Consider the following 27,027-nt stretch of genomic DNA (forward strand, 5'->3'; position numbering starts at 1 on the left):
AATAACACAATGGCATCACAATGGAACAAATCATTTTATTTCATTTCAAGTATTGGCAACCGTCTTCAATAAAGAGTGTTTACTCCCCCTGTACAATGCTATAAAAAAGGTCACAGGAACAGCACACAAACATACAAAATAGTTTACCAATATTTTCTTTTTAAATACATTTTAATTTACCCTGGCACTATGACCCAACATAGCAACATTTATTCAGTCCACTGTATACAGTCTTATTTACACAGGAGCATCTAACCAAAGTGCTTAAGAATACTTATTCTATTTTAATTAGGGATACGTACAGTGTTTTATAAATAGCTTTTTTCTTAGGTAAGACACAAGAAGCCTTATTTATAAGAATGTGCTTCTGGAGGTCAATATTTTAACAAAAGAAAAACCTGAAAACATACATTGGAAATATGGCTGCCTATAAAACAATCATATTTAAGTATTCTCACAAACTAAATGCCCAACAGCAGTTGCAATGTCTGGATCAAAAACTGTCAGGTGGGTCAACTACCTTGTTAGGACCAGGATACATGTGGAAACCTGACAGTAAATAAAAGGTCATGTCCTCAAATATTTTGTGGCTTTGGGCACATTCATTGTGAGAAGGAAGAAATCCATCAGTATATTCACACAAATGACTCAACACTCCCAAAAATAACTGGGAAGTGCACTTCGGAAAGCTGTCAGCCTGCTGGAACAGCAGTGGTTGGCAGGTGTCCTAACTGGACAGTTCATGAACAAGAGCAGTAAAGGGCACTGGTTATGGTAAATCCTCTTCTGTGTTTACTATTGATATCTGAAAAACAACAGACATGAAAAAATAATTAGCAAATGTTGATTAGAAATGACCAATTATCAACACATTGTGATTTGCATAAAACATAAGTACACAACCACCTATAAAGATTTATAATGTGGTATCCACTGGTAAAATCTACAAACTAGATGCCTGTCTTTTTTGCATTTAATTTCAAGTTCTTGGAACCAAATAAAATACATTTGGTTTAATTTTGAAGCCCCAAGACTAGCTTTTCACAAAACAACTGGAAAAGGTATGCACTTTTTAACACCTTAGGACCTGTTCTAAGGCCCACTATGATAACTATGAAATATGGACAAGCCTAGTGGTCATGACAGCATTAAAACCATACAAACTGCTAACTGTACTTACAGCAGGATATGTGTGCCCAACAGAGGCAGAATGTCTGCTGATGTCGATGTTCAGATCTTCTTCTGTTGTCTTCAGGTAAACTGGGTTGTCAAAATTCATGCTCTTTTTATTCTTTATCTGCCAGTTACGCCACATTAAATACGCTCCTGCTGCAGCCATCGCCAGCAGCACTGATGAACAGAGAAAGTGTAACATTTGTGACATTACAAAACACTACATCAGTACTCATTTCCTTATTGGTGATGCAAAAGTAGACTACTCACAGACTGGTACCACTGCCCAGGCTGCAGATGATCCTTTGGCTGATTGCACCTCATGGATAGAGGTGCTCATGTTTCCGTCTACAGGTGCTGATTAAGGGAAACACAGTTTAAATAATGGCTCTTCAAAAATTTGGCACAAGTAATCCAGGGTGAACAATTACGTTAGTTTGTTAGAATCATATGTTAGTAATTGGAACCACTTTGGAAAAGTAAAGACTGTTTATAAAAACACAATATGGGACAGATGGGATTACATGGAACACTTACAATTGAATCAGTGCATTAAATCTAAATTAATGCAGGACGTGACCAGGCGCCAGCACATCTGTATTGCATATGCAGGTGTTTGCTGATATGCATAATACGAAAGGATCTACTGCACATAAATGTCTAGTGTTTAGAGTCAGCACTTACACATCTATTACTACATGTGGTATACCAGCTTGACTGATTTAGCTAAAGGTTATTTGTTACCTTACATGACTACACTAAAGCCCATGAAGCCAGTAGTAATGCATGGTTTTATGTACATGCATTCCAAAAGGCTTGCCATGAGCGACTACATTACCTGAAGGCTGTGTGGCATGTACGAGCACCATTCCCTCATCTTGTAAAATGACCGTAGGTATCACTGTTTTGGAAAAGCAAATAAATAAGCCAAAACTACTTCTACTACTGCAAATCAAATGATTCTATCAAACGAAAATCAAATCAAAACATTAAATAGCAAGAAGTGCAAGAAATTGAATTAAAAGAGACAAATCAAACAGGTCACATTACACATAGATTGTCCTTGTAGAAGGACAAGCACATGTATCAGTTTTCTAGAACCATGGTGCTGTGCAGCACTCGCACAACCTTCTGCACTATTAATGGCAGATTGTTCACACCTGTTTCAAAGCAGAACATGATACAACAAGAAGGGTCAGATTCTGACCTTATAATCCAATGTGACTGCCATTTATGTGACCTAAATAACCTGCATAAAGGTTTGTTTTTGTCTAATGCGCTAGCCAAACACAGAGTTCAGAGTTTAAATCTCAGTTGCACAATTAACAAGCCAGGCACCAACACAGACAGTATTGGATGTGTCCTGTCTGGGGAGATGGTTGAACAGATTTCTAACTACTGATTCAATTGTGGCCTCTGCTTGGTTGTTAAAGGTGTGTGCACAGAGACGGTGAATAGTGGAGAGCAGTGTGTGAGACTGTGTCTACCGGCCTCAAGCAGATCAGTGTCGGAGGGGCTGTGTTAAGTATGCCCTACTTGGTCACTAAGGTTTTTGTAGCAGTGGAGGAGTGGATAATTTGATATGACTAGATTACGAAAAAAAGGGGGAAAATAAAAAAATAAGAAAAAAGTCTGTGACATCATATCGATTTTGTTTTCACAGGAGGACAAAACTGTTGCTGAGTTGCGGTTGTTCACCTAACTGTTTCTGATGAGCAGATCGATAAACATGCTGTTTTTAATGTGGCTTTCACTAGATGAAGATAAAGAGCTCAAACTCTTTTCAGTTTAAATCGGCAGTTTACTGCTCCTGCATTCTTCATGGAGGCAATTACAGAGCACTCCCACTGCCTGATGTATTACACACTAAAGAAAAGCCTGTTGTTTTGTTTAGGTTTATGAGCTATAAAAGTCATCATTTAGGAGTGGCTGTCTCCAAAATCCTCCACACCATTATAAGTTTCTGTAAGTTCCCTTTACCATTGGGGTTACTCAAATGTTAAGTCCTCCCAATACATCACCTGACATGGCACACTGACCGTGTAAAAAAAAGATGTAAAGAAAGAGAGAAGCTCTTAAGCTGTAAAGGGGGACGCTGAGAGGGGCACACGGTGGGAACAATGATGGAATTGAAACTTCCAAATAAGACATTTCAAGATGCCACACAAAACACAGTAGAAAGACAAAGTAAACTTAAGGGTAGGCTGGAAAAAAAAAAAACATGTACAGAGACATATTAACCCCCGGAGCACACGATACTTGCCTGATGTGCAGCGCAGGCTGTCAGAAGCCAGCTCCTGCCCTTCTGGACATACACATGTATATTTAGGGGAGTGTTTGTTGATCTGAGGAGCTGGCAGACACATGTAGGAACAGCCTCCATTTTCTACCTTCTCATTACACCAGTTAGTCCCTACAAAAAAACAAAATAAAGACTTTACAAATGCCTTTAAATCTCTGATTGTCTTATACAGGCTAGAGCTTGAATTAACGTAATCACATAGCTTAGAGTAATGTGAAATATTTTTATTGGCTACATTGGATAACTTCAGATCAAACTAACACATACATCAAGAAAACGATTAAGAAATTTTATTGGAAACAAAGAAAAAAAGAAAAGAAAAAAAAAAAAAAAAGTATTTGCCCCAATCAGTTCAACTGTCAAGCCAATATAATGAACTGAGCACAACTAGGCTTTATTTTAAATCATCCCTGAAAAAGATCCCTTTGGGAAATTAAGTCTATGAGATAAAGCCTAACTAAGTCAAACCAACCACCTGCATGTGTTCCCTTAATCCCATCCACCCAGGATGGTATATTTATTTATTTATTTGAGTTTAACGCCACTTTATACACATGATTGTGTTATTTATGGCATAATCGGTGTTATGATTAAGTCCTTTGGCTGGTGTAAAAGAAGTGACTTTACTTTACACATAAGGAAGAGGGCAAGTCCTAGTCTGCACCCCCCTTAGCTAGCATGGGTGTTAAGGCATAAAAAAAAAAAATCTATAGTTGTAAACACTGAATCCTGCTAAAATCAGTAAACAGACCAGCCTGCTGTCCACAGAGCTACTGGACTCACCCGACATCTGGATGAGTTCATGGTAGATGATTATGTCTTGTGGTACATTCAGGTTGTTGGCCAGCATAATCACATCTGAGCCGGTAAACTTGTTTGCCCCATAGATGGCCTCACTATCAGTATCTGTCCAGAACACACGGTCCTGTCAGAGATAATAAGCAGATGTTAACAAGTATGTATGAGGTTTTTCACAATCTGAATACTGAGTTTTGTTTTCTTGATTATTTATACTTCTGGTTCACTAAACTGTTAAAGTCAAACGTACAAAAGCTTGCATGTGACTTGACTTGACAACTGTACACCGAAATCTACAGATTCCAGTCCATAACTAATGCAGTTATTCACACTCACAAGCAACCAACTGGCATGTTACTGTGATGTGGGAATAAACTTGATGACCCAAAGTAGTTAATTCACAACACAGTAATAATTTATGCAACATGTTTGGATTCGTTTAAGGCAATAAAATGAATAGTTCTTCCCCAACAAACTCATCACTCGGGGCAACAAAGCACCAAGGGAACATGTCAGATAGCACAGCACCACATACTCATACCTCAAACACAGTAAGGGCGTAGGGAAGGGACAGGTAATTCTTAGACTGCAGCACTTTTCTCCGGTTGTCTCCATTTAGATCCACACTACACAGAGTATGCAGCTTGGAATCCACCCAGTACAGCCTGCTTTTGATCAGATCTGTCAAGAAAAAAAAAAGTTTAACAACATCGTCACACTGTGCAGGCATGGCTGAGATATTGCTTATACACAGAATCAACTCACCAAGGGTGATTCCGATGGGCCACTGAATATCTGTTTCAACCAGGACTTGCCTGTCTAACCCGTTCATGCCCGACCTCTCAATCTTAGCTGGCTCACCCCAGTCTGACCAGTAAAGAAACCTACAATAAAACGAGGAAAAAGCACAATCAAAATGTGCTGCTTGTACTTGTAAATGTGCTTCATTGTGGCTGTTTCTTTTAGCTTTCAAGGTGTTGAACAACACAGAGATCCTCACAGAAACCCAAAAACACAAACCACAAAGCCTGACAAACCCTTAATAGATACAATAATGTTAAGTTCTCAATGAATGTACAGAAAATTTTTTGGCCATTATTTTGGCCCCTTTTTTGAAATAACAGATCACTGTCACATTTCTTTTGTACTTGGGATTGTTTGTACAAACGATCCTGAAATCTAAAGCACTGAATTGGCTCCAAGTGACATTCCTGACATGAGAATAGCTATGATTTGCTCTCTGGGATCTGTACAGAGCACTCTAAGCTTTACCATTATAATATATATAACTTGCTTAGTTTACAAATGCAGTTTAACTAGCCCCTTATAATATAGACACAGAGAAGTCACCAGTTGTATTCTATTATAATCACTAACAGTGAAATAACAAGGATACCAATCCACAGCATTAAATGCCAAAGTGGTGTAAAAAATTCTAAGTACTGTATATTTTTGATGCAAATTTTATTAAAACCCACAAAAAGTTTGTCTGAACAAAGTATGTGCTCCAATCAGTTACAGAAAATAACAGTTTTATTTTAACTGTATTTTGCAGATTCAAAGAACTTTTGTAACATGCATTTTCCTTACAAGTGTAAGCAAACTTTTAAACTTCAGTTGACTGAGAGACGAAGTTACCCAGAAAGAGGATCCACGGCGATGGATGCTGGCTCTTTTGGATCTCTGCTGAACAGCACTTTCTGCTTGGTGCCATTAAAATTATTCACAGCTATCGTCTTACTACCAAGGTCTGACCAGTAGAAGTTGTTGTAGATCCAGTCCACTGCTATTCCAACTGGCATCTGGACATCAATCACTTTAGTGTGGCTGTTTACATCTTCCAGCACTGCACTGTGGACAACGGATCAATGAGCAAATCAAGAAAAAAAAACACAGCGGTTTATTACATGCATCAAATTCAATTTAACTGCATTGAGTCATGAAAATCTGCTCCACATAAACAAGATTTTCAGTTCACATCTTAATGGTATATTAAAAGGCTGATGAGACCACTTTTTGGGTTGGTGTGGGGAGGTTTGGAGGGGCTCAAGCAACTGTGCAGTTTCTGTGGCAACCTTGTAAACAAAAGTTGAATTGGCTGATTGGAATGCTGAACTGCATTGTGATAAATTGTAAAAGATACATCAAGAAAACATCCAATATGGCCTCTGCTTTTCTGATACGAGTGTTTTTAGATGGATTAACACAGAACACAAGTTTCTTTATTCACTAACACTCCAACAGCACTATGATCTCTTGATTCTTCCATTAGCTCTGTGAGCTGCATACTGATTGATTGGGTAATAAAAAAGAAGCTGGACATCCCTCATCCCTCCCAACTATTATGGCAACTAAAACACAATGTTAAGAGACCAGCATTTAAAAAAAAAAAGAGGAAAAAAAAGTTTTCCAGTAAACATTTGACTTGATATACCTGAAGATGGCTTTCTGTCCCATATCAGCCCAGAAGATTTTCTGTTGGTTAAAATGGAAATCCAAAGCCACAGTGTTGCGCAGCTGCTCTACTATCTGTGTATATTCACGCCGCTCCAGTCCCAGCTTCCGAATGTCCCGCCGGTTTGTGAAGAGTAGACATGGTTCTTTGCCTAAAATGCAGAATTCAAGGGCAAAAGCAAGAAGACTTATTCAGACCCACTGACTTTTTGCACATTTTGTTGTGGATTTGATTCAGAATAGAGATGACTGCCATTTTACCCACTGAACCACAGTTTTACCCATAATCACAATTAATTTTATGTTGAAGTTAATATTTTACATGTCATACCTGTCTTGACCATGAGGGACAAGAGGTTATAACTCATTTGTTAAATAGATCAGGAGTCTCTAACCAAAGGTTCAAGTGACCCGAGACGGGGGTCCCATTGTATTTTTTTTTTATATTATGATATTAGCACATGGGAGATCTCTTCCCATTCTTAGTTGCTGGTGCAGATCCGGCTGAAGTAGATGTAGAAGGTAGAGGTAAGGAAGCTCCCACCACCAGTAACACAAGCTCTGCAAGCACTAGCATTAAACCTACAACAAAACCCTCAACAAAAAACTGAAAATTGTAATTGGAAAATGGGGGTCTACGAGAAAAAAAAAAAAAAAAGAGAACCGCTAAAATAGATGCTTTTACCTCAAGCTATGTAGAAGTACATGAAAGTCTCATGTAAGAAGAGTGAGATCATTTTGGTTAGTTTGTCCTGTTACATGTTAACAAACGTGCCCATGTTGACTTTCTGAGTGGATTAAAATGATCAGTGGCACCGCAGTGGAAAGAGTAGACAATTTCAAGTACCTTGGAGTTCACATCTCTGAGGACCCGTCATGGTCTTGCCACACCACTGCGCTGGCAAAGAAGGCCCGTCAGCATCTTTATCACCTCAGACGCTTAAGGGACTTCAAACTACCATCCAATGTGCTTCATAACTTCTACACCTGCACCATTGAATCCATCATAACGGGAAACATCACAACCTGGTTCGGAAACAGCACCAAGCAGGATAGGCAGGCTCTACAGAGGGTGGTGCGTTCAGCTGAGCGCATAATCCGGACTGAGCTTCCTGAACTGCAGTCCATATACAGGAAACTGTGCTGGACAAGGGCCAGGAGGATAGTAAAGGACCCCAGTCATCCCAGTAATGGACTGTTTTCTTTGTTACGGTCTGGGAAGCGTTTTCGTGCTCTAAAAGCCAAAACGGAGAGGATGAGGAGGAGCTTTTTCCCACAAGCTATTCGAGTCCTCAACGAAAATAGCATTTAGGACCAATTTACACAACTTGCACAATCTAATTTATATGTATGTGTATACAGTGTATCACAAAAGTGAGTACACCCCTCACATTTCTGCAAATATTTCATTATATCTTTTCATGGGACAACACTATAGACATGAAACTTGGATATAACTTAGAGTAGTCAGTGTACAGCTTGTATAGCAGTGTAGATTTACTGTCTTCTGAAAATAACTCAACACACAGCCATTAATGTCTAAATAGCTGGCAACATAAGTGAGTACACCCCACAGTGAACATGTCCAAATTGTGCCCAAATGTGTCGTTGTCCCTCCCTGGTGTCATGTGTCAAGGTCCCAGGTGTAAATGGGGAGCAGGGCTGTTAAATTTGGTGTTTTGGGTACAATTCTCTCATACTGGCCACTGGATATTCAACATGGCACCTCATGGCAAAGAACTCTCTGAGGATGTGAGAAATAGAATTGTTGCTCTCCACAAAGATGGCCTGGGCTATAAGAAGATTGCTAACACCCTGAAACTGAGCTACAGCATGGTGGCCAAGGTCATACAGCGGTTTTCCAGGACAGGTTCCACTCGGAACAGGCTTCGCCAGGGTCGACCAAAGAAGTTGAGTCCACGTGTTCGGCGTCATATCCAGAGGTTGGCTTTAAAAAATAGACACATGAGTGCTGCCAGCATTGCTGCAGAGGCTGAAGACGTGGGAGGTCAGCCTGTCAGTGCTCAGACCATACGCCGCACACTGCATCAACTCGGTCTGCATGGTCGTCATCCCAGAAGGAAGCTGACGCACAAGAAAGCCCGCAAACAGTTTGCTGAAGACAAGCAGTCCAAGAACATGGATTACTGGAATGCCCTGTGGTCTGACGAGACCAAGATAAACTTGTTTGGCTCAGATGGTGTCCAGCATGTGTGGCGGCGCCCTGGTGAGAAGGACCAAGACAACTGTATCTTGCCTACAGTCAAGCAAGGTGGTGGTAGCATCATGGTCTTGGGCTGCATGAGTGTTGCTGGCACTGGGGAGCTGCAGTTCATTGAGGGAAACATGAATTCCAACATGTACTGTGACATTCTGAAACAGAGCATGATCCCCTCCCTTCGAAAACTGGGCCTCATGGCAGTTTTCCAACAGGATAACGACCCCAAACACAACCTCCAAGATGACAACTGCCTTGCTGAGAAAGCTGAAGGTAAAGGTGATGGACTAAACTCAATTGAGCACCTGTGGCGCATCCTCAAGTGGAAGGTGGAGGAGTTCAAGGTGTCTAACATTCACCAGCTCCGTGATGTCATCATGGAGGAGTGGAAGAGGATTCCAGTAGCAACCTGTGCAGCTCTGGTGAATTCCATGCCCGGGAGGGTTAAGGCAGTGCTGGATAATAATGGTGGTCACACAAAATATTGACACTTTGGGCACAATTTGGACATGTTCACTGTGGGGTGTACTCACTTATGTTGCCAGCCATTTAGACATTAATGGCTGTGTGTTGAGTTATTTTTAGAGGACAGTAAATCTACACTGCTATACAAGTTGTACACTGACTACTCTAAGTTATATCCAAGTTTTATTTCTATAGTGTTGTCCCATGAAAAGATATAATAAAATATTTGCAGAAATGTGAGGGGTGTACTCACTTTTGTGATACACTGTATATGTGGACATATGTATGTGTATATAAGTATATGCGTGTATACTGTTTTATATGTATATGTATGTATATGTATAGATTAGTATTTGTGTATTTATTATTTATCACATCTGTATAGCATTATGTAGCATTATGTTCTGCACTACTTGTCACTTTACCTTACACACTTGTTCACTTTAAATTGCCCTTTGTAATTATATTGTTAATTCTTCTAATGTTCACTTTACTTTAAATTGCTCTTTTTAATTATATTGTTAATTGTTCTAATGTTTCTAGATTCTTACTTTTAACAACATTTAATATTTTTTTGTATAATATATTTTTTAACTATTTTGTAGTTTTTGTAATTACTGTGGCAGAGCAGTCACTAAAGCATTTCACTGCCAGTTGTACTGTGTATGACCATGTATGTGACAAATAAACCTTGATTTGATTTGAGTTATCAATTACATGGTCAAAAATTAACACTAACTTAGTGCTATAAATTTGTACATGTACTGTAGAGGAAAAGTAAAAAGAACACTAAAATAGCTACTGTAACTATCGAAGAATAAGTAGTAGTAAAAGACTAACAGAGTAAGGAAACTATAATATATAATTGCTATAATAAGGAAACTGCCACACTGGACTCTTAAGCAGGATCTTGGAATGTGTTAGTTAAACTGAGCCGTCAGTCTCACCTACCTACTGCCTTACACACTCCTGTAGTGGAGTTCATCTGATAGCCTTCATGACACTCGCATTTATATCCTCCCTTCAGGTTGACACAGATCTGACTGCAGATCCCTGGGTTTAAACATTCATTTATATCTGCAGGAGAGACAAAAGAAAAAAAGAAAGCATTAAAACCACCAAGCAGCTATTTAACAATAAAGATGCAGAGATCATCATTTTAAAGACCTTTGATTTTAAATTAATAAGAATCTGGATTACAGGCAGTAAAAATGAGCTTGTCAATTAGCTCATTTTTACTGCCTGTAATCCAGATTCTTCTTGTTGTGTGATTTCTAAGGGATTTTATAACTATGACAAGGTGTCAGTTTTACACTGAGCATAAAAACTGTTGAAAACTTCCCACAGTTGATGACATGGTCATTTCAAAATGTAATAGTAATTTGCTATATATCAAGTGTAATCAACTAATTGTTGCTGCAAAAACTGAAAATTGGCACTTGCTTATTTAAATATCATGAGCTATGTCCAAACTTTTGCTATGCCCAATTCTGAAGAAGATGCATTAATAATTAGGGTTAATAACAATCACCAGCCCCAAATGTAAAAATACAGGACACTCAAACAGGCTGAAAATGTTTAAGCTTAATACAAAGATAAAATCTGTTAAAAAGATAAATACTTTTTTTTTTTAATAAAAAAGGGAAAGATCATATTAAAAAAATGCAACATTTAATCACATTTTTGTTGTTTTCCTGGTCACATACCACCTGAAATGATAAACGTGTTGTCTAAAAAGGCAGTCACTGGACCACAAAAGAAAAATAGGACTTGTTTGAGTAGGTATTTAAGTAAAAGGTATGGTCAGGATATTGTCAAACAATCCCTGTGTTGATAAATGCACCACATGAAGGTTACATGAAATTTACATTTGGGAAGTTTTTCAGTAATTATTAATAAATAAATCAATTTAAAACTTGTGAAGAACTATTATGTAAAATGTTATGACCAAAACCCTCCAACAGTCAAGTTTATTTGCATATCTGGTCAGATAGTCTGACATTTTATCTTCTTGTTTAAAAAAGCCTACATTTATTTAATTTGTGTTTCATACATGTTTTTATGTAAGGTACAATGAATGCATTAAATTAGTTTAATAGAAAGTAATGCATTCAGACATTATGTAAAGATGCACAATGCCACTGGTCATTATAACAAAGCGAAAGCGGCAAAAAATATAAAATGACTTGTATTGCCCATTCTTTTTAGGTCCTACAAACTGAACTTGTTTCTTGCATGTTTACTATGTGTGCAAAAATAGTACCATAATACTTCTTGCTTGTAAGGTAATGTGTTGGTGAACCTGCAAATAAACCTATAAATATTAATAAACTCAAACACTAGGATTCATTCTGAAAACGATAACTTAATTAATTAGCAGTTCTAAACTGGTCTTTAGTCCTTATCCTACACAGTAAGTGTGATGGTACGCACCCCCGCATGTTCTGCGATCGATGAGCTGCAAACCAGGCGTACAACCACATTCATAGCCAATCACCAAGTCTCGGCAGATATGTGAGCAGCCACCATTGTTAAACACGCACTCGTTCAGATCTGGTATGAAAACAGGCATCACCATAATCAGTATTATAACAAGACAGAAAGCTGAAACAAACACAATAATGTTAAATATAAAAGCCATGTGGGTGGGTGCAGGAAACTGAAATAACGGAGGGTAGCAATGTCCTTGAAATGCTCCACAAAGCATAAATTACACGGCCAACATTCATCTTTCACAAGACAAGAATCTCTTACATTTTTCACTGTAACCACAAGGTCACAAACAACTCAGGATTAATACATGCATACAAAATCTTACAATGATAAAATGTGGAATGTGTGTTTTTCTCAACTTATTTACAATCCATTTTATCAGGTCATTTAGAAAATTATGTTTGTTAAAAGCATTTGCTAAAACACTGTTGCTATAGTTTGGGTAATAAATGCATCCAACCTAAAGCACGTGTTCAATTCCAAATCAATCTGTACTAAATACATGACAAATTAGTACACGTTAGTGTAACTATTTTCAATACCACTTGCTATGTGGTTTAAGATGTGGGTTTCTTACAGTGATAAAAATAAACTCTGACCAAAACAATATGCTCTCTGCTGCCAAGAACACCTATGCACATGCAACCAGTTTCACTCTTTCATTAATAAACGTTACAGCCAGATTAATACTTACTGCATTCCTTTATGGGTTCATCGCTCCAGTCTACGCAGTCCCGAAACTTATTACACACTTTGTTCATCTCAATACACTCTCCACTTCGACACTTAAACATGTCAAGACCACGACACTGAGTCGCTAAATGATAAAATAAAAAGTAGAATGTCAAACATTTAACACAAAAAGCTTGGCAAAAACATGACCACTGCTAAATTTCACATCAAAATAGAAATCAGCCAAGACATGATACAATAATTCAGACACAATAATTCAGTTTTGTTTCAGGGTTTTCATTTCTAAATATTGAGCAACCTACTCATGTTTATTGCATTTCACATCACATTTAGGTTCAGTAGTGGAAATGTACACCGATCAGGCATAACATTATGACCACCCTCCTAATATTGTGTTGGTCCCCCTTTTGCTGCCCCATAAGCAATAAACTGTGATGCACTGTGTATTCTGATACCTTTCTATCAGAACCAGCATTAACTTCTTCAGCAATTTGAGCTACAGTAGCTCGTCTGTTGGATCGGACCACACGGGTTCCCCACGTGCATCAATGAGTCTTGGCCGCCCATGACCCGGTTGCCGGTTTACCACTGTTCCTTCCTTGGACCACTTTTGATAGATACTGACCACTGCAGACCGGGAACACTCCACAAGAGCTGCAGTTTTGGAGATGCTCTGACCCAGTCGTCTAGCCATCACAATTTGGCCCTTGTCAAACTCATTCAAATCCTCACACTTGCCCATTTTTCCTGTTTCTAACACATCAACTTTGATGTTCACTTGCTGCCTAATATATCTCGCCCACTAACAGGTGCCGTGATGAAGAGATAATCAGTGTTATTCACTTCAGCATGGTCATAATGTTATGCCTCGTCAGTGTATAAAAGCAAGTCTTTTGAGAAACATGTCATTTCCGAGACAAAATAACAGAAGATATGCAAGTTAATAATGTTATGAAATTTGTTTTATGCTTAGCCAAGCTGTAATTTTCCATGACCTACTGCTTTGGCTTAAACAGTCTACTAGCCTGCCCCCACCCAGCCTATCTATTAATCCCTGAAGTCCAACATGAACAGTCTGACATAAAGCATTAAAGCTTTAGTGCTTTGTTACACACAGCCATTATGAAGAACCTTTAAAAGAATCTCTAAAACTACCACTGCAGAACTGCATGTACAAATGGTATTGTGTACACTGTGTAACTTACTCGTGTATCATTATACTCCTAATATGTTAGCAACATTATGCATGTAACACTAAAGAACGTCAAACTGAATACAGTTCATTCAGGCTGAATTATTGCTTTAAAAAACATGCACAAAGTGCTACATACTAAGCTCTATGTTACTGTGCCACACTTCAAGAGCAGAATCCTAAAAGCCTGTGGGTCTTCAAGCAATTACTTCATTAATACATTACAGAGAAAGCAGAAGGAACTGTATACTGGCTCTGGATTTGACCTAGTTCTTCACTACACCATTTTTGGCACATGTGACCTGATTTCATACATTACTTTCACGCTTATCAATATTTAACACTACACATGGGGACATGATCGAGAAAGACAAGAGCTTCAGTGTGCTCACAGTTATGACAGTTGAGCTCATCCGTGCCGTCAGTGCAGTCCTGGAAGCCATTGCACTGCCGGCTGCCGTGGATACAGCTGCCATCGCCACACTTGAACTGGTCAGGCCGACAGGAGCGAGGAGCTGCAGGAGGGGGAACGGAAAAACAGCCATGAGTAACCTTACAGACTCAAGCATGCAGGAGATGACCTTTAAAATTAAGCACTCACACACCCACACCTCCTTATCTACTTGGCATGCGTCCAGCTTTGGCACTTGGCCCAAAGTAATGGCTGATTTTAACCTCACCTTTTAGTAACTTCACAGCTGTGTAGCTGGGTAGGGGGAGTGACAGGGGTGCAAGCATTTAATGAAAATATTAATTTAAAAATATGAATGTGTCTACATTAAGGAAATTGTCACTGTACTGTGATTTGACAGATATGAAAAAGTAAAAGCACACAAACACTTCCCAATGCACATAATTACACTCTGTGTGCCTATATACACGGTCAGCACTTTTTCAGTGACAGGTGAGTTTATTTAGCATTATGGTTCAGTTTCATCCTCCATACTGCTGTAAGTAAATCCCAGTCTTAGATGTTGTTCCATCTAGATGTTGTTAGCCATTTTCTACACTGACAGTGCTGCCTGTGTTAACACCAACATGGAAATAAAACTGACTATACATTGGCTGCACATTGGCTGTACATCTGTTTTTGATTCATTGCTGGAAGACCCAGTGATGACTTGTTTTTAGCTTCTTGGCAGCAAGCAGACAGATTCTGATTTAATGGAGACTTGGTGAACCCAGGATGATCTCCAGAGATAAACAGATATGGGTAGAGTCAATATTTCAGGCAAGGCATTATTGTAAAGCCATTCCCTGTTAATGAATGAGAACATATACCCTAGTTAACTAGAATATTTTATTTAAGAATTTTAGGGGTGCCAATAATTGTGCCACTTTCGTTATTTATAATTTCTTGAGGGTTTTTTTCCCAAAAGGTGAATTTCTTTTAATCCTTTATACTAATTTTTATTAAGGATACCAATAATTGTGAAGAAAACTGTAAATGTTAAATTATAACTTTTAATATCAGTGCATGCAGCAATTCTGAGCACCACCTAGCAGTGAATCATAACCACTGGTGGTACAAGAGTTTGATGACCACTGGTCTAATCTGTTTGTCATCATGCCTGCTAGGCTGCCTTCGGACATGAATATTATTGCTCCTGTATGCAACATTACAAAAATATTTCCTGAATTTAAGTGAGTTGTATTTTTTCTTAGAGCAAATATTTCTATTTGCACTGCCAGACGTCATGTGACCACCAGCATCAATCTCCAGTTAGTAATGCTTAACAGCCAAGGTACTTACGGCAGTTTCTTTCATCGCTGGCATCCCTGCAGTCTGCATCTCCGTCACACAGCCACTTGCGGTGAATACACTCTCCCGAACTGCACTGCACTTCACTGGATGAGCACTTTGCCAATGGCGTTGAGTTTCGCCCACAGCGCTGAGGTGACTCATCCGATTGGTCCTGACAGTCCACATCATCATCACAAACCCAGCCTATAGGAATGCATGTGGAATTGCCACACTGGAACTGGTTAGGACCACACGAAGAAAGACTGCAGTCGATCTCGTCAGTTCCATCACCGCAGTCATCCTCACCGTTACATACAAAGTTGTGGGAGATGCAGCGACCACTGGCACAGGTGAACTCCACAGGAGAGCAGGTAATGTTACCTAAAAGGAAAGGGTATGTTTCTACACTGACAAGAACAACATCCTCTTCACTGGCTGCATAAACAATCAAGCTGTAAAACATTTCCTGATCTCTAAGTGACTCACGCTTTGCCACATGCAATAAACACCTTCACTTGCATCATATTAGACACCTGAGGCTACAAACTCTAAGCAGGTATTTCCTCTTTAACTGTTACATTCATTCATTACATGTATTATGTAACACGTTCTGACTCACCACAGCTCGCCTCGTCCTCTCCGTTGTCACAGTCATTTTCACCATCACACCTCCATGAGACAGGAACGCACAACGTTGAGCCTACGCCACAGCTGAACTCATTCATACGGCAAGTTCTGGTATCTGAATGAAAGAGCAACAAGTTTGAAGGAGATCTTTTCTCACCCATCCAGTTTAATGAAGTTTATAGAAACTCTTATTGGCGTTGGCATTATTGTTTAAATTATTGGAAGCCTAATACAGTATTTAAGAACCAGTAGAACTAAATACTAAAGACAAGTTCTTTAATTCTGTTAGTTAAGTGTGATTTAAATAAAAATGTTAATTCAACTGGTCCAATGACTCCAAACAGACAAGCCAAGTTCAAAGAAAAGGTTATTTTGTAACTAGTTTACAAGTGAACTATCCACACTTGACGTTAGGATCTCACACCCACACCCACACCCACACCCACACCCACACCCACACCCACACACGTTGAAGGTCACCTAAGATCAGAGGCACTGCACACAAGAAATACAATCCTTTAAAACCTCCCATGTAAGCAGCCTGAATGTCCGACACACCCCTTTTATCAGCAGAAGACCAACACGTACACAAATACCCACGTGCAGGCAGGTAGGTGGGCACACATGGCACCTATCCGTTAGTTCTGGTTTTTAACAGCTGCACAAACAACAATTGCTATGGAGCTTTAACACATGGAGCAGCACGTAGAGCAGCACGTAGCGCAGCACGTAGAGCATGGAAAATATACTTCACTGGGTTGTGTGAAATAGCCCGTCTCGTTCTAATACACTAACTCAGTCCAGATCTCAATCATGACAGATGCACTTTAATAGGGTGTTTCACAAGGGAATAAATAACAGATGTGCAGTACTATAATCTGGCTACCCACCTAAAAAATTATATTATGGCCAGGGGAGTTAAACAAGCTCTCTGGTTGATTACAGAACTATCCTTTCAGTCACCTCAGTGCTTTTTTAATTAACAACTATTTTACTGTTGGTAAGGGCAATGATGGATCAGCGGTTAAATCACTGGACTAGTGGTCAGAAGGTTACCAGTTCGACTATTGCAGCCCTGAACAAGGGTCTTAACCCTCAATTGCTTGCATGGTATTAAGTTTGTTTTGTGTTGTTAAAAATCTTCATGTTTCATTACCATTTTTCTTCATTTAAATTCTTTTCAATTAAGTTGGGAGAGTGTTAAATCACATACTTATTACAGTGCATGCCTGAAGGACAACTGCAGTGGGCTGTAATATGACCCAACACACCGACTGATCTGTTGCCATCTCTTCAAATGACCCAGCTGTTGAACTGAATAAATGAACATCTGCAACATGACTCATTTAGAAAAGCAGGGTTTAAATGAAATGGAGGGACTCGTGGGAGAGGCAGATATGCAACAAGCAAAAAACTTCAAGGATAATTTGCTGTTACATTCTTTATACCAGAGAGATTCTATCTAGTGAAAACTATTCATCCATTTCCTTAATAGAATGTGCTCTGATTTGCTGGCCTTGGCAACATCTCTACCAGCTGATCAAAAATATCCTCCGCGACCATGACTGCGTTACAAACAATAATGCATGAAGATTTATACACAAACTCTCCTCACTAAATTAAACAGAAAACCTTCTAAACAAATAAAATCACTTAAAGATTTTAGAACTGATAAAGAAAAGCCAATTTGACTTACGACAAACTTCTGTGCCCTCATCTGAGCCATCTTCGCAGTCCGGTTCCCCGTCACAGTGCCACCTCTTGGGAATGCATTGGCCGTTGCGGCAAACAAAATCTAGTTCTGCACAAGTCTTCCGTACTGCAACAGAAACAGGATAAGTGAAATTAGTTTAAGTCTCAAGAGGCTACAAATGAGCTCATTTTAAAATTCCAGTTTCAGGGAAGGTTAAAAAGAACAAGCGTAGCACATATTTTAGATCAGGAGAGAGAACCATGTTGCAGTATACAGCGTCACATGCCTCCTACACGTGTCAGATGCTTATAAGGACAAATGGTATCCATCATGTAGGGGAAACATCTCATTCCTAATACCAGTATTATTGTCTTACTATATTCTTACACTGTTAATTCAAGGGTGTAAGTGATAACTAATTACATAGGCCTTAATTAATTGGCATAAAAGTAGTAGAGTCAGAATTGAGGCCTTTTTTTATACATAACTGGTGAGCAGAGTAAATATCTAAATTAAAAATCTCTCACTTGCCATCTGGAGTGATCTCACTGTTTTCCTATTCTATTCTGATATCAGATGGGTTTTGTCCAATACCAACAACGACGGACAGATACAGACACTAACAGTAATTTAGCTGATGCACTTCGAACCAAGTGTTGAAACTGTGGTGACATGTTAATTTGCATCTTATGTTTATATTAATAACCTTTCATGTCAGTTAACATCACAGTTTCAAATAACTGATCAAATTACGTTCATTTCCATCAGCAAATGGTTAATTTTAACATTAAGACAGAGCTACAGACATCAGTCACACATCAGAGACACAGACAAAGACTTTGTTGTGCTGAACGCTAACAGCAGAATTTTAATCCTGTCAGCACATGTGCATTCATCCCCGCCCAAGAGGTGGAACCCATCATGCATTTAAATCATTTAATTCATAAACAGGACATCTATTATGCATCAGCAGAGCCACTGGTAATCATGTGCATGTAGTATATGATTGAAGTATATGTTGTTATAGGTTTAGAGCAATTTCCTAATAAGACAAATATTTTAAATCATGTCCTAATAAAAAGGTAGAACTTTGCTGAGCATGAAAAGTAAAGATATAGTTTTAAAATACCAGCTGCCTATTCAGTGTTTCCATCTTTCAATAAGCTCTCAGACACTAAATGTCTTTCTATAGATTCTAAATTCAAAACTACCTCTGGCCACAGAATTCATGTCCTACATAAAGTCAACCTTGAAACATACAATAAAGCCGAATTTGATCCCAGTTCTGCATTGTAGCCAAGTATTATTTCCAGTACCAGTTTCAAACATCTTTAGTAACAAGAGCTCAGACTTTGACATGACCATGGATTAAAATATAACTAGTTTGTTAACTAATATTAACTTAGTATAAGACTACAATATGTGGTAAGAAAGTATGTGGACTCTGTCTGATCATTAGCTGGTTGGACGTCCAATTTTAAAACAATGAGTATAAAAATTAGGTCCACCCTGTCCTAATAAAAAGATGTTCAGCTGCTCAAATCCCTGACCTTAACCCCCTATACAGTTCTTCCACTTCCACAGCAGCCAGGGTACCGATTGACTATCGTGTGGGGGTTTGTGTGACGCTCCATGGACATGCCTCCTCAGACCCTCACTGACCCACCACCAGACCATTCTTACTGGATAATGTTGCAGGCAGTACAAGATTGTTCTTATGCAAACAGGGCACCAACGGCAGAGCTGCCAATTCTGGTATTCTCTGGAGAATGCCAAACAAGCTGTACAGAGCTAGACTGTGAGCAGAGTTCCCACTAGAGTACACAGGGTCCTCCTGCCACCCTTATGGAGTTTGGTCAGCCTGGTCAGAAACAAGCACACCAGTAGTCTGCTGGAGGTCATATTATAGGACTCTTGGCAGTGCTCCTACTGTTCCTTCCACATAAAATAGCAGATACCAATCCTGCTGCTGGGTTGATGCCCTTCTACAACCCTGTCCAGCTTTTCTTGCGTAACAACACGTGTCCTGGTATCACCATGGTCTTGAGACTGTGCTGGGAGACACAGCAAACCTTTTTGAGTGACCTGAATTGCTGTTGCCCCACAGTGCACGTCACTTTCGTTTGCACCAAAGCAGGTGAAGATGATTCACAATATCTGATGCTTTCCAATGGGACAGATTGATTTCCCAGGGTTTAATTGATTTGATGTGATAGTGATGATTAAGTGCTCTCTTATTTTTTGAGCAGTGTTCAACCAAATAAATGGGAAGTGTGCAATGCAATGCACCAATAATGCAAAAATATTAAATTTAGCATCAACTAAGCTGAAATGTGATCATTTAAAAAAACCTTTTTAATTTATGCAGCCCTGTGCCACTATGATGTCAAGTAAACACACCACCCTTATGAACAGTGCTGCCCTACAAGTTCACAAAGACCCAGCTGGCCCTTGGAATCAATCCAGCCCTATTTTCAGTCACTTCATGTGCACTTAATGGCCAAGTGTACACTTCAGTGAAATAGGCCCCAGTGTTTGAAATGGGGGGGGGGCTCCCTCCTCACAAGTAACATAAAATAACATTCTGAACAGACAGTTTAATCCTTATAAGTTTTGAGAATTAAGAAACCTATGTATAAACGTTGAAACTCAGAGACAAATTGAAGGAAAGTTTGTGTTGGATTTGTCTGTAAGGGCCTAACAAAGTACAGATGGTGTTTTTTATCCGTGCCAACTCTTCCCTCTTACATTTCCTTTTCCCTGTATGCCTATGGCCCAGTTACCATAGATACAAGAAGACCTTTATTATCCCCAAAAGGGGACCTTATAGCTAACTCACCATTGTGTAATCATGCAGATCTCCTTAAATCTGTCATACTGTCATACATTAGGAGACAAGCTTGGGTTAAACACAGCAATCCAATTTTTTATAAGTAGCTGCAGTATTGCAGATTTTCTAAACCCAGCCTCTGCTGAGTATAACTAAATCTGCACTAGTCGTTTAAGAAACCAGTCTTGGAGAATAAGAGCTAATGTGCCCTCTCTTCTCTTAGTTTCTCACTTGCCTTTGATTTTTTTTCAACGTCTCAAACGTTGTTCCCTGTGTAGGGTCACTATGTAGAGTCTGGATACCATTATTTTAAACCCTATATACAGCACATGTGCATTTCACAAGAAGTCATCTGGGATTAGGTGTGTGCACAGATGTGGGCAGTTTGAGATTACCAAGAAAAAGAATCAGAAACATTTCAGGATTAAATGAAAATTGTATCCATCTCATTTTTTTTAACTCATTTTTGATAATAATGCTAACATCACCTACACTAAACACTTGGAACTATTACTATTAATAAATAACAATAATAAACACACAAGCATACATAAAACAGCTACAACAAATAAAACCTACTGTAACAGCTGTAACAATTGTCAAACCACAAAGGAAAATAATGCAAGTCATTAGCTAAAAAGATGTGACAATACAGTATTATATACAATTATTTGATCATGTCAATTAAGTGATACAATTTGTCAATGCATGATAATAAATAATTTATTTATAGAAATCGAATGGTTATAATTAAGGTGATCCCAAGTAATCACCGCAAAAATGTGATGTAATTGTGTCAGGCCTATTACCACACAGAGCAGTGCCACTTATGCTCTTAAGACTCCCAGCCACAGGGCTATGATATCACTGGAGGGCTATGATGCACTGGTTGTTTTGTTTAAGATGTCTAGAATAAATGCCTGCACCTACTTACCACATGTGTTTTCGTCACTACCATCCACACAGTCGTCATCCCCATCGCACTGCCACACCGAGGGGATGCAGCGGCCATTTTCACACTGGAACTGGGACTGCTCACATTCTGTTCGTGAGCCTGACATGAAGAAAAAAAAAAAAAAAGTTTCTGTTTAATACCAACACGGTCACCACACATTTAACAGAATTAACTCATTTGCACTTTATTTTTTCAGTCTAATTCAGTGGTGATTAGAAAGGAAACTCTTCACATCCATTAATATCTGGTAAACCTTTTGGGTTGTTCATCCTCTAACAGTTAGAGTCAAACAATGTTTCAAATTTTACTTCCCAATACTGGTAATTTTTGGTACTCAGGTATTTTTTACTGTACTCAGGTATTTTTAGCAGCACTCTTGCATGATGCCTGCAGAACAACTGCAAAAAGCATAAGTAAAGAACTGCTTAATCTGTGGCCTATAATACATGAAGGTGCAACTTATTTTAAAACGTATGTGTGGCCTAAGAGACTGGCTTTAGGCTACTGTTTTAGCATAGTAAAAAAATAGTTGAAAAGCACTGCTCCAAGTCAGAGAATGATTTAAATAAAACATCAAATTCCTTTTGACTGCAGTACTCAAAGTTATAAATATGAATGCTTTTGCACAACACTTCAAGAGCCTCATGAAGAAAAGCCAGTGGCTACGAGGACCTGTACCTTGTTGGGAAACGCACAGTGAGCAAGCCCCTTTGAAACAAATACAGTTGTATAATATGTACATGGTACAGCAGAAGAGCCATTATACCAGTATGATTAATGGAAGGCAGGAAAACTGTACTACGCTACATGAATCACAATAATCGGATCACACCACACTGCAGTCATCTTTTACAGATTTCTTCACCTCCATTATTAATGTCAAATTCATGCACTGTTATGTCAAGGACAAACTCTACAAGCCCTACATTTGCATTAAATCTGGAATTTAGAAACTATATATCCACGATACTGTCAAATGTAGGGATTTGTCAAATACAAACCAGGAGTGCTGAATTCATGATGCACCTCAGCAGTGCTGGATTCAGTTTTCTGCCTCATCTCAAACCCCTTATTTAACTCACAGCTAAATACCAAACACCTTCATGAGAATCATTTAACCTGTTAGTAAAGGGAAAACACTAATCTGTTTAGGCATGTGATTCTTTAGGAGTGGGCTTAGTCTGAAGCATGAACATGCTTAATCAGCTACCACAGTGAGAATCAACACAGCAACATTAGCAGCCTGAGAACAAAACATGATACGTGGCATGCCATGTAAAGGTCAGCCTCAGCAAAGGTGAAACATTTGTCTACTAACACGCTTAAAGAAGTTCATACTGACTCTTCTATCACAATTATTAAATGAAATCTATCTCAATTAGAAATGTTAATTATTAACCAGTTAACCAATACTTGACAAATAAATCATTGTTCAGTTAATGATGTTTAGGGCAAACAGGATACATCCGAACAAACTTGTGTGTGTGGTGTATGTCATATATTTTAACCAGAAATCAACTATTTCTATATCTATAGATGACCTTTTCAACACCAACAACCTTAACAAGTCAGATCTATAAGATAGTTGCCCAGACTTAATCTTATCCTCTATTAGATCTAAAGCCCTTTGTAGAATTTTGGTAGAGCTGATTATCAAATTAGTCTGATTAACTACATGGCAAGTCTTTCTTTTAAACAGTGTAGGCTTGAGATCAGGTCATGTAAGACCTATGTAAGCCTGAGACAGTGTTGTCTTTAAAATGTTGAATGTGGAGGCTAAAGAGTACATATTTGGTGTCAACACCAGATATGATGTGCTCCTTTTAGCTCAAGGTCAAATAAATGGGAAAAAAAACAGCTTTTACCAGAGTTAGGAAAGTATTCACACAGCTTGACCCCTAGTGTAGGACACAATATTAAAAATAAAATGGGGTTCAGGTGAGAGAGTGGTTTGAAGTGTAGTGTAAATATTTCACAAAGTACTTTAGAAAGTTAGGGTAAATGAATAATTTTCAAAGTATTTCTGCAATTTAAGTCCTAACAATCTGTGATGTTAATTAAAAAAATAAAATAAGTTTTAAGGATATCAGATGTGTGTCTAGGATTAACATTTACTTTAAGAACATAGTTGGGAAATGTAATGTAAATCTAAACTACACCAACAGATTCTACTAGGCAGAATTTCTAATGCTTATAATTACTGTATTTATAAATCTTGCACAAGGGCCCAACAGTGGGAGCTTGAACCTATAAGCTTTTGTAGTCAACTACCTCAGCCATTAAGCAACTTCAAGCTTTATTTTATTATCCCCATCCTGTTTAAACAAAGATCAGCATTGGTTACATCAGTGTAATGAGCTAAACTTCAGACTCCAGGTCTGGAGTACATACAGATTTGTTGTTTGTTCCAACACACCCAGGAAAGCCTTTGTAATAAGCTGATTAGTTAAATGTGTTAAATTAGACAGATGTGAACCTCTTTTGTGCCTGGAGTCCAACACACCTAATTAGAGTAGAGCCACTGATGATACCTCGTACTTAAGGAAAGCAAAGGAACCACATCCAGTGAAACAAGCAATACTCTTTATTAACTGTACTGATTGCCTCTTCTATACTATATACTTTCTATTTTATTAAAAAGGAATGATTAAGCATTAAAGAAGAAAGATTTTCCTCCGCCTGATAACGATACAATAACATCAGTGGCCTTCACCCTTCTACGCTATTTCTCAGGAATGATTTTGTGGTGGTGAGGCATCAAACAACATTTAGCTATTTAGTCAGCTAATATCAGAAACAAGCAACAATAAGAACAGGAGCAACAGTGATAACCAGCCAGATAGAAGAAAATATTTTAAGGCATTAAGCAAATGAGGTATCATGTCTGCATCTATGTAGAGTTCATTTGAATCTAGGGATACAATTTTTGCCAAAATCTTTAAACCGATAACCGACCAACATGATAACTGATGACCATCAAGCATACAGTGTCCAATCAAAATACAACACGCCATTAAGCTTCATAAGTCACACATGCTTTATTGATTTAAAAAACAGTGTAATATAGCACGTGGCAGGAATGCAGACCAGTAAGATAAATACCATGAGCAAAAGCAGTTGATTACAAGCACTAAATAAACATGCTAATCAAAATACATAGCAATGCAGTTGACAGCTTAAAGCTCTTCCTGACAATATTGTAGTTATTATATGACATACAATATTTCCCAACTAATATATTAGCCATCATAAAAAAAGTGTTGGTTTTTATTATACATTAGGTCCATTTTTAACAACTGCTGAGGAAAGTTTAGTTATAACAGCACTCATTTAAGCTCTTAAAATTTTGTTTTGTTGTTTGTTTCATGAGAAGCTAGTGGGCCTAGTACATATCCTGATTGTGGCACCCAACAACCACCCATTCGACATAAACCCATAACTCAATAATTGAATTCTCTCAACGTGTAGGGGGTTGTTTTAGTGGGTCTGGTGGACGGCATAAAAACACTTCAAATACCTTCTTGGTTCCTACACCCCTAGATACACTTATTTATTTTGCCTATCAGTCAATTCTATTCTACAAAAGACTGCAGTTATATTCTAATATGTTTGTTTATTAGGATTTTAACGTCAAGTTTTACACTCTTTGGTTACATTCATGACAGAAACGGTAGTTACTCATTACACAAGGTAATATCAAACACAGTCATGGACAGTAGTATCTCCAATTCACCTTACTTGCATGTCTTTGGACTGTGGGAGGAAACCGGAGCACCCTGAGGAAACCCACACAGACACGGGGAGAACATCAATATGTTTGATGATTATTAAATAATTTAAATAACAATGATAGAACGCAATATCTTCTGTAGTGAAAATTGCATATACTACTTACTGCAATAGTCTACAATCCAGAACATCGTAAAAAAATGGGCTTTATATTAGGCTTTATAAGAAAGTTTGGCCAGTGCCATAAATATAAATGTTTTTAGATAAATTCTGCATATTTAAAATAAAATGCTTAAAATAAAACGTAAATCAATTGCAATACTAAAAACCCACAGTCTACCAATGAAAATGTACACAGCTTTTTATTTCAGGATGGCAAACATTTAAACACCAATTTAAAAATAACAATAAAACACCCTAACAGAAACTTGGACAGGTCAGTTAAGAACATTTTAGTTAATGTTTAGTCTAGTTAATGTATAGTTTAGTTTTTCTTTGAACTACACCTCTAGTTTAATATAAATGCTTACGAGTGGATCTGCACGTCCAAGTGAAATCACCTGTTCTTCGGGCAATTGAACAAAATGCGCACAAGCTGCGCACAAACAGCGCATAGAGTATATTCCTAAAGCCTGGGCCTGGATCCAAGTATAAATCCGTAAATTGGTTTAATAAATAAAGGAAACAATATTCATTGTGTTTAGTGACGTAAAATTAACAATAGGTACTACAATATAACATAAAACAATAAAGTAGTGCGCGTTGAGTGTATATTAAAATTAAAATAGTACTAATACATGGAATAATAAATGGAAAGCTGCGTGTTGCTACAAAACATTGAATGAGAGGCCTGAGCAAGAAATCAGACAGTGAACAAATGAGAAAATTTAAAAATAAATGGTCGAAAAGAACAGATTACAGCTACATGAACAAGCAAAAACGCAATATTGCATCATACAGCTTAAAAACAAAGGTGATTTATACAACGCGCCCTTCGGTACAGAGGTGCGCGGATTCGGCATCAGACGCACGTACGCGCACCTCACTGATAAAGCAGAGCAGAGTCCAAACAGGAGCCTCGCATTTTAGTGTTTTCCTTAAACTCAGACCCATTTTCACTCACCATGTGCTGATCCAGTCATCTGCAGACATATTACCAGGAGAATGATCCGCAGGACGCACAGCACCATGTCGCGGTCAGAGAGAATCTGTGCGCAAACAGAAGCGACCCCAAACCGCGCGCTTTTATCTGCCCCAGCCCTCACAGAGGCTCGTGCATGTGCCACCCATGCCCCAAATGTACCCACCGTACCAACATACAAAACACACGGTACGAGCGGCTGATCTGATCCGCACTGCACTGAATCACACAGGGTGTATATGTGTATGTGTATGTGTATATGTGTATGTGTGTGTGTGTGTGTGTGTGTGTGCTGTTAACCCCTTACACACCACAAGCGGCTGCACATGAACACTGATGTGTGCGATTATTTTCGCAATTTAACCATTTCAATAGGAGGGAAATCGTTAATGGTATAATAATGTAATAAATATTGTTCATGATAATCGTACAGTCATAGCGTGTATTTATCAGGAAAAAGTGTAAAGTGATTTGAGTGTCTTGTGGCTCCACCTATAAGTGAGAGCTTTAAAATGCTTCG

General features: G+C 38.5%; 1 protein-coding gene across 1 annotated transcript; it reads right to left on the reverse strand.

Annotated features, from left to right (window-relative positions):
- Positions 1-15: 15 nt before the first annotated feature.
- On the reverse strand, positions 16-26,690 carry LOC134332499 (very low-density lipoprotein receptor-like). The gene is made up of 18 exons (XM_063014167.1): positions 26,490-26,690; positions 21,617-21,736; positions 17,856-17,978; positions 16,152-16,274; positions 15,542-15,913; positions 14,181-14,303; positions 12,598-12,720; positions 11,844-11,963; positions 10,362-10,487; positions 6,708-6,879; positions 5,912-6,124; positions 5,039-5,157; positions 4,815-4,954; positions 4,259-4,400; positions 3,437-3,586; positions 1,444-1,530; positions 1,181-1,350; positions 16-805 (listed from the first exon to the last, which is right to left on the reverse strand). Exons 1-18 carry the CDS (start codon positions 26,554-26,556, stop codon positions 770-772), a joined length of 2,526 nt encoding a protein of 841 aa, XP_062870237.1. The 5' UTR covers positions 26,557-26,690; the 3' UTR covers positions 16-769.
- Positions 26,691-27,027: the final 337 nt, after the last annotated feature.

This window comes from Trichomycterus rosablanca, chromosome 18 (genome assembly GCF_030014385.1).
Source record: "Trichomycterus rosablanca isolate fTriRos1 chromosome 18, fTriRos1.hap1, whole genome shotgun sequence".
Classification (NCBI taxonomy): Eukaryota; Metazoa; Chordata; class Actinopteri; order Siluriformes; family Trichomycteridae; genus Trichomycterus; species Trichomycterus rosablanca.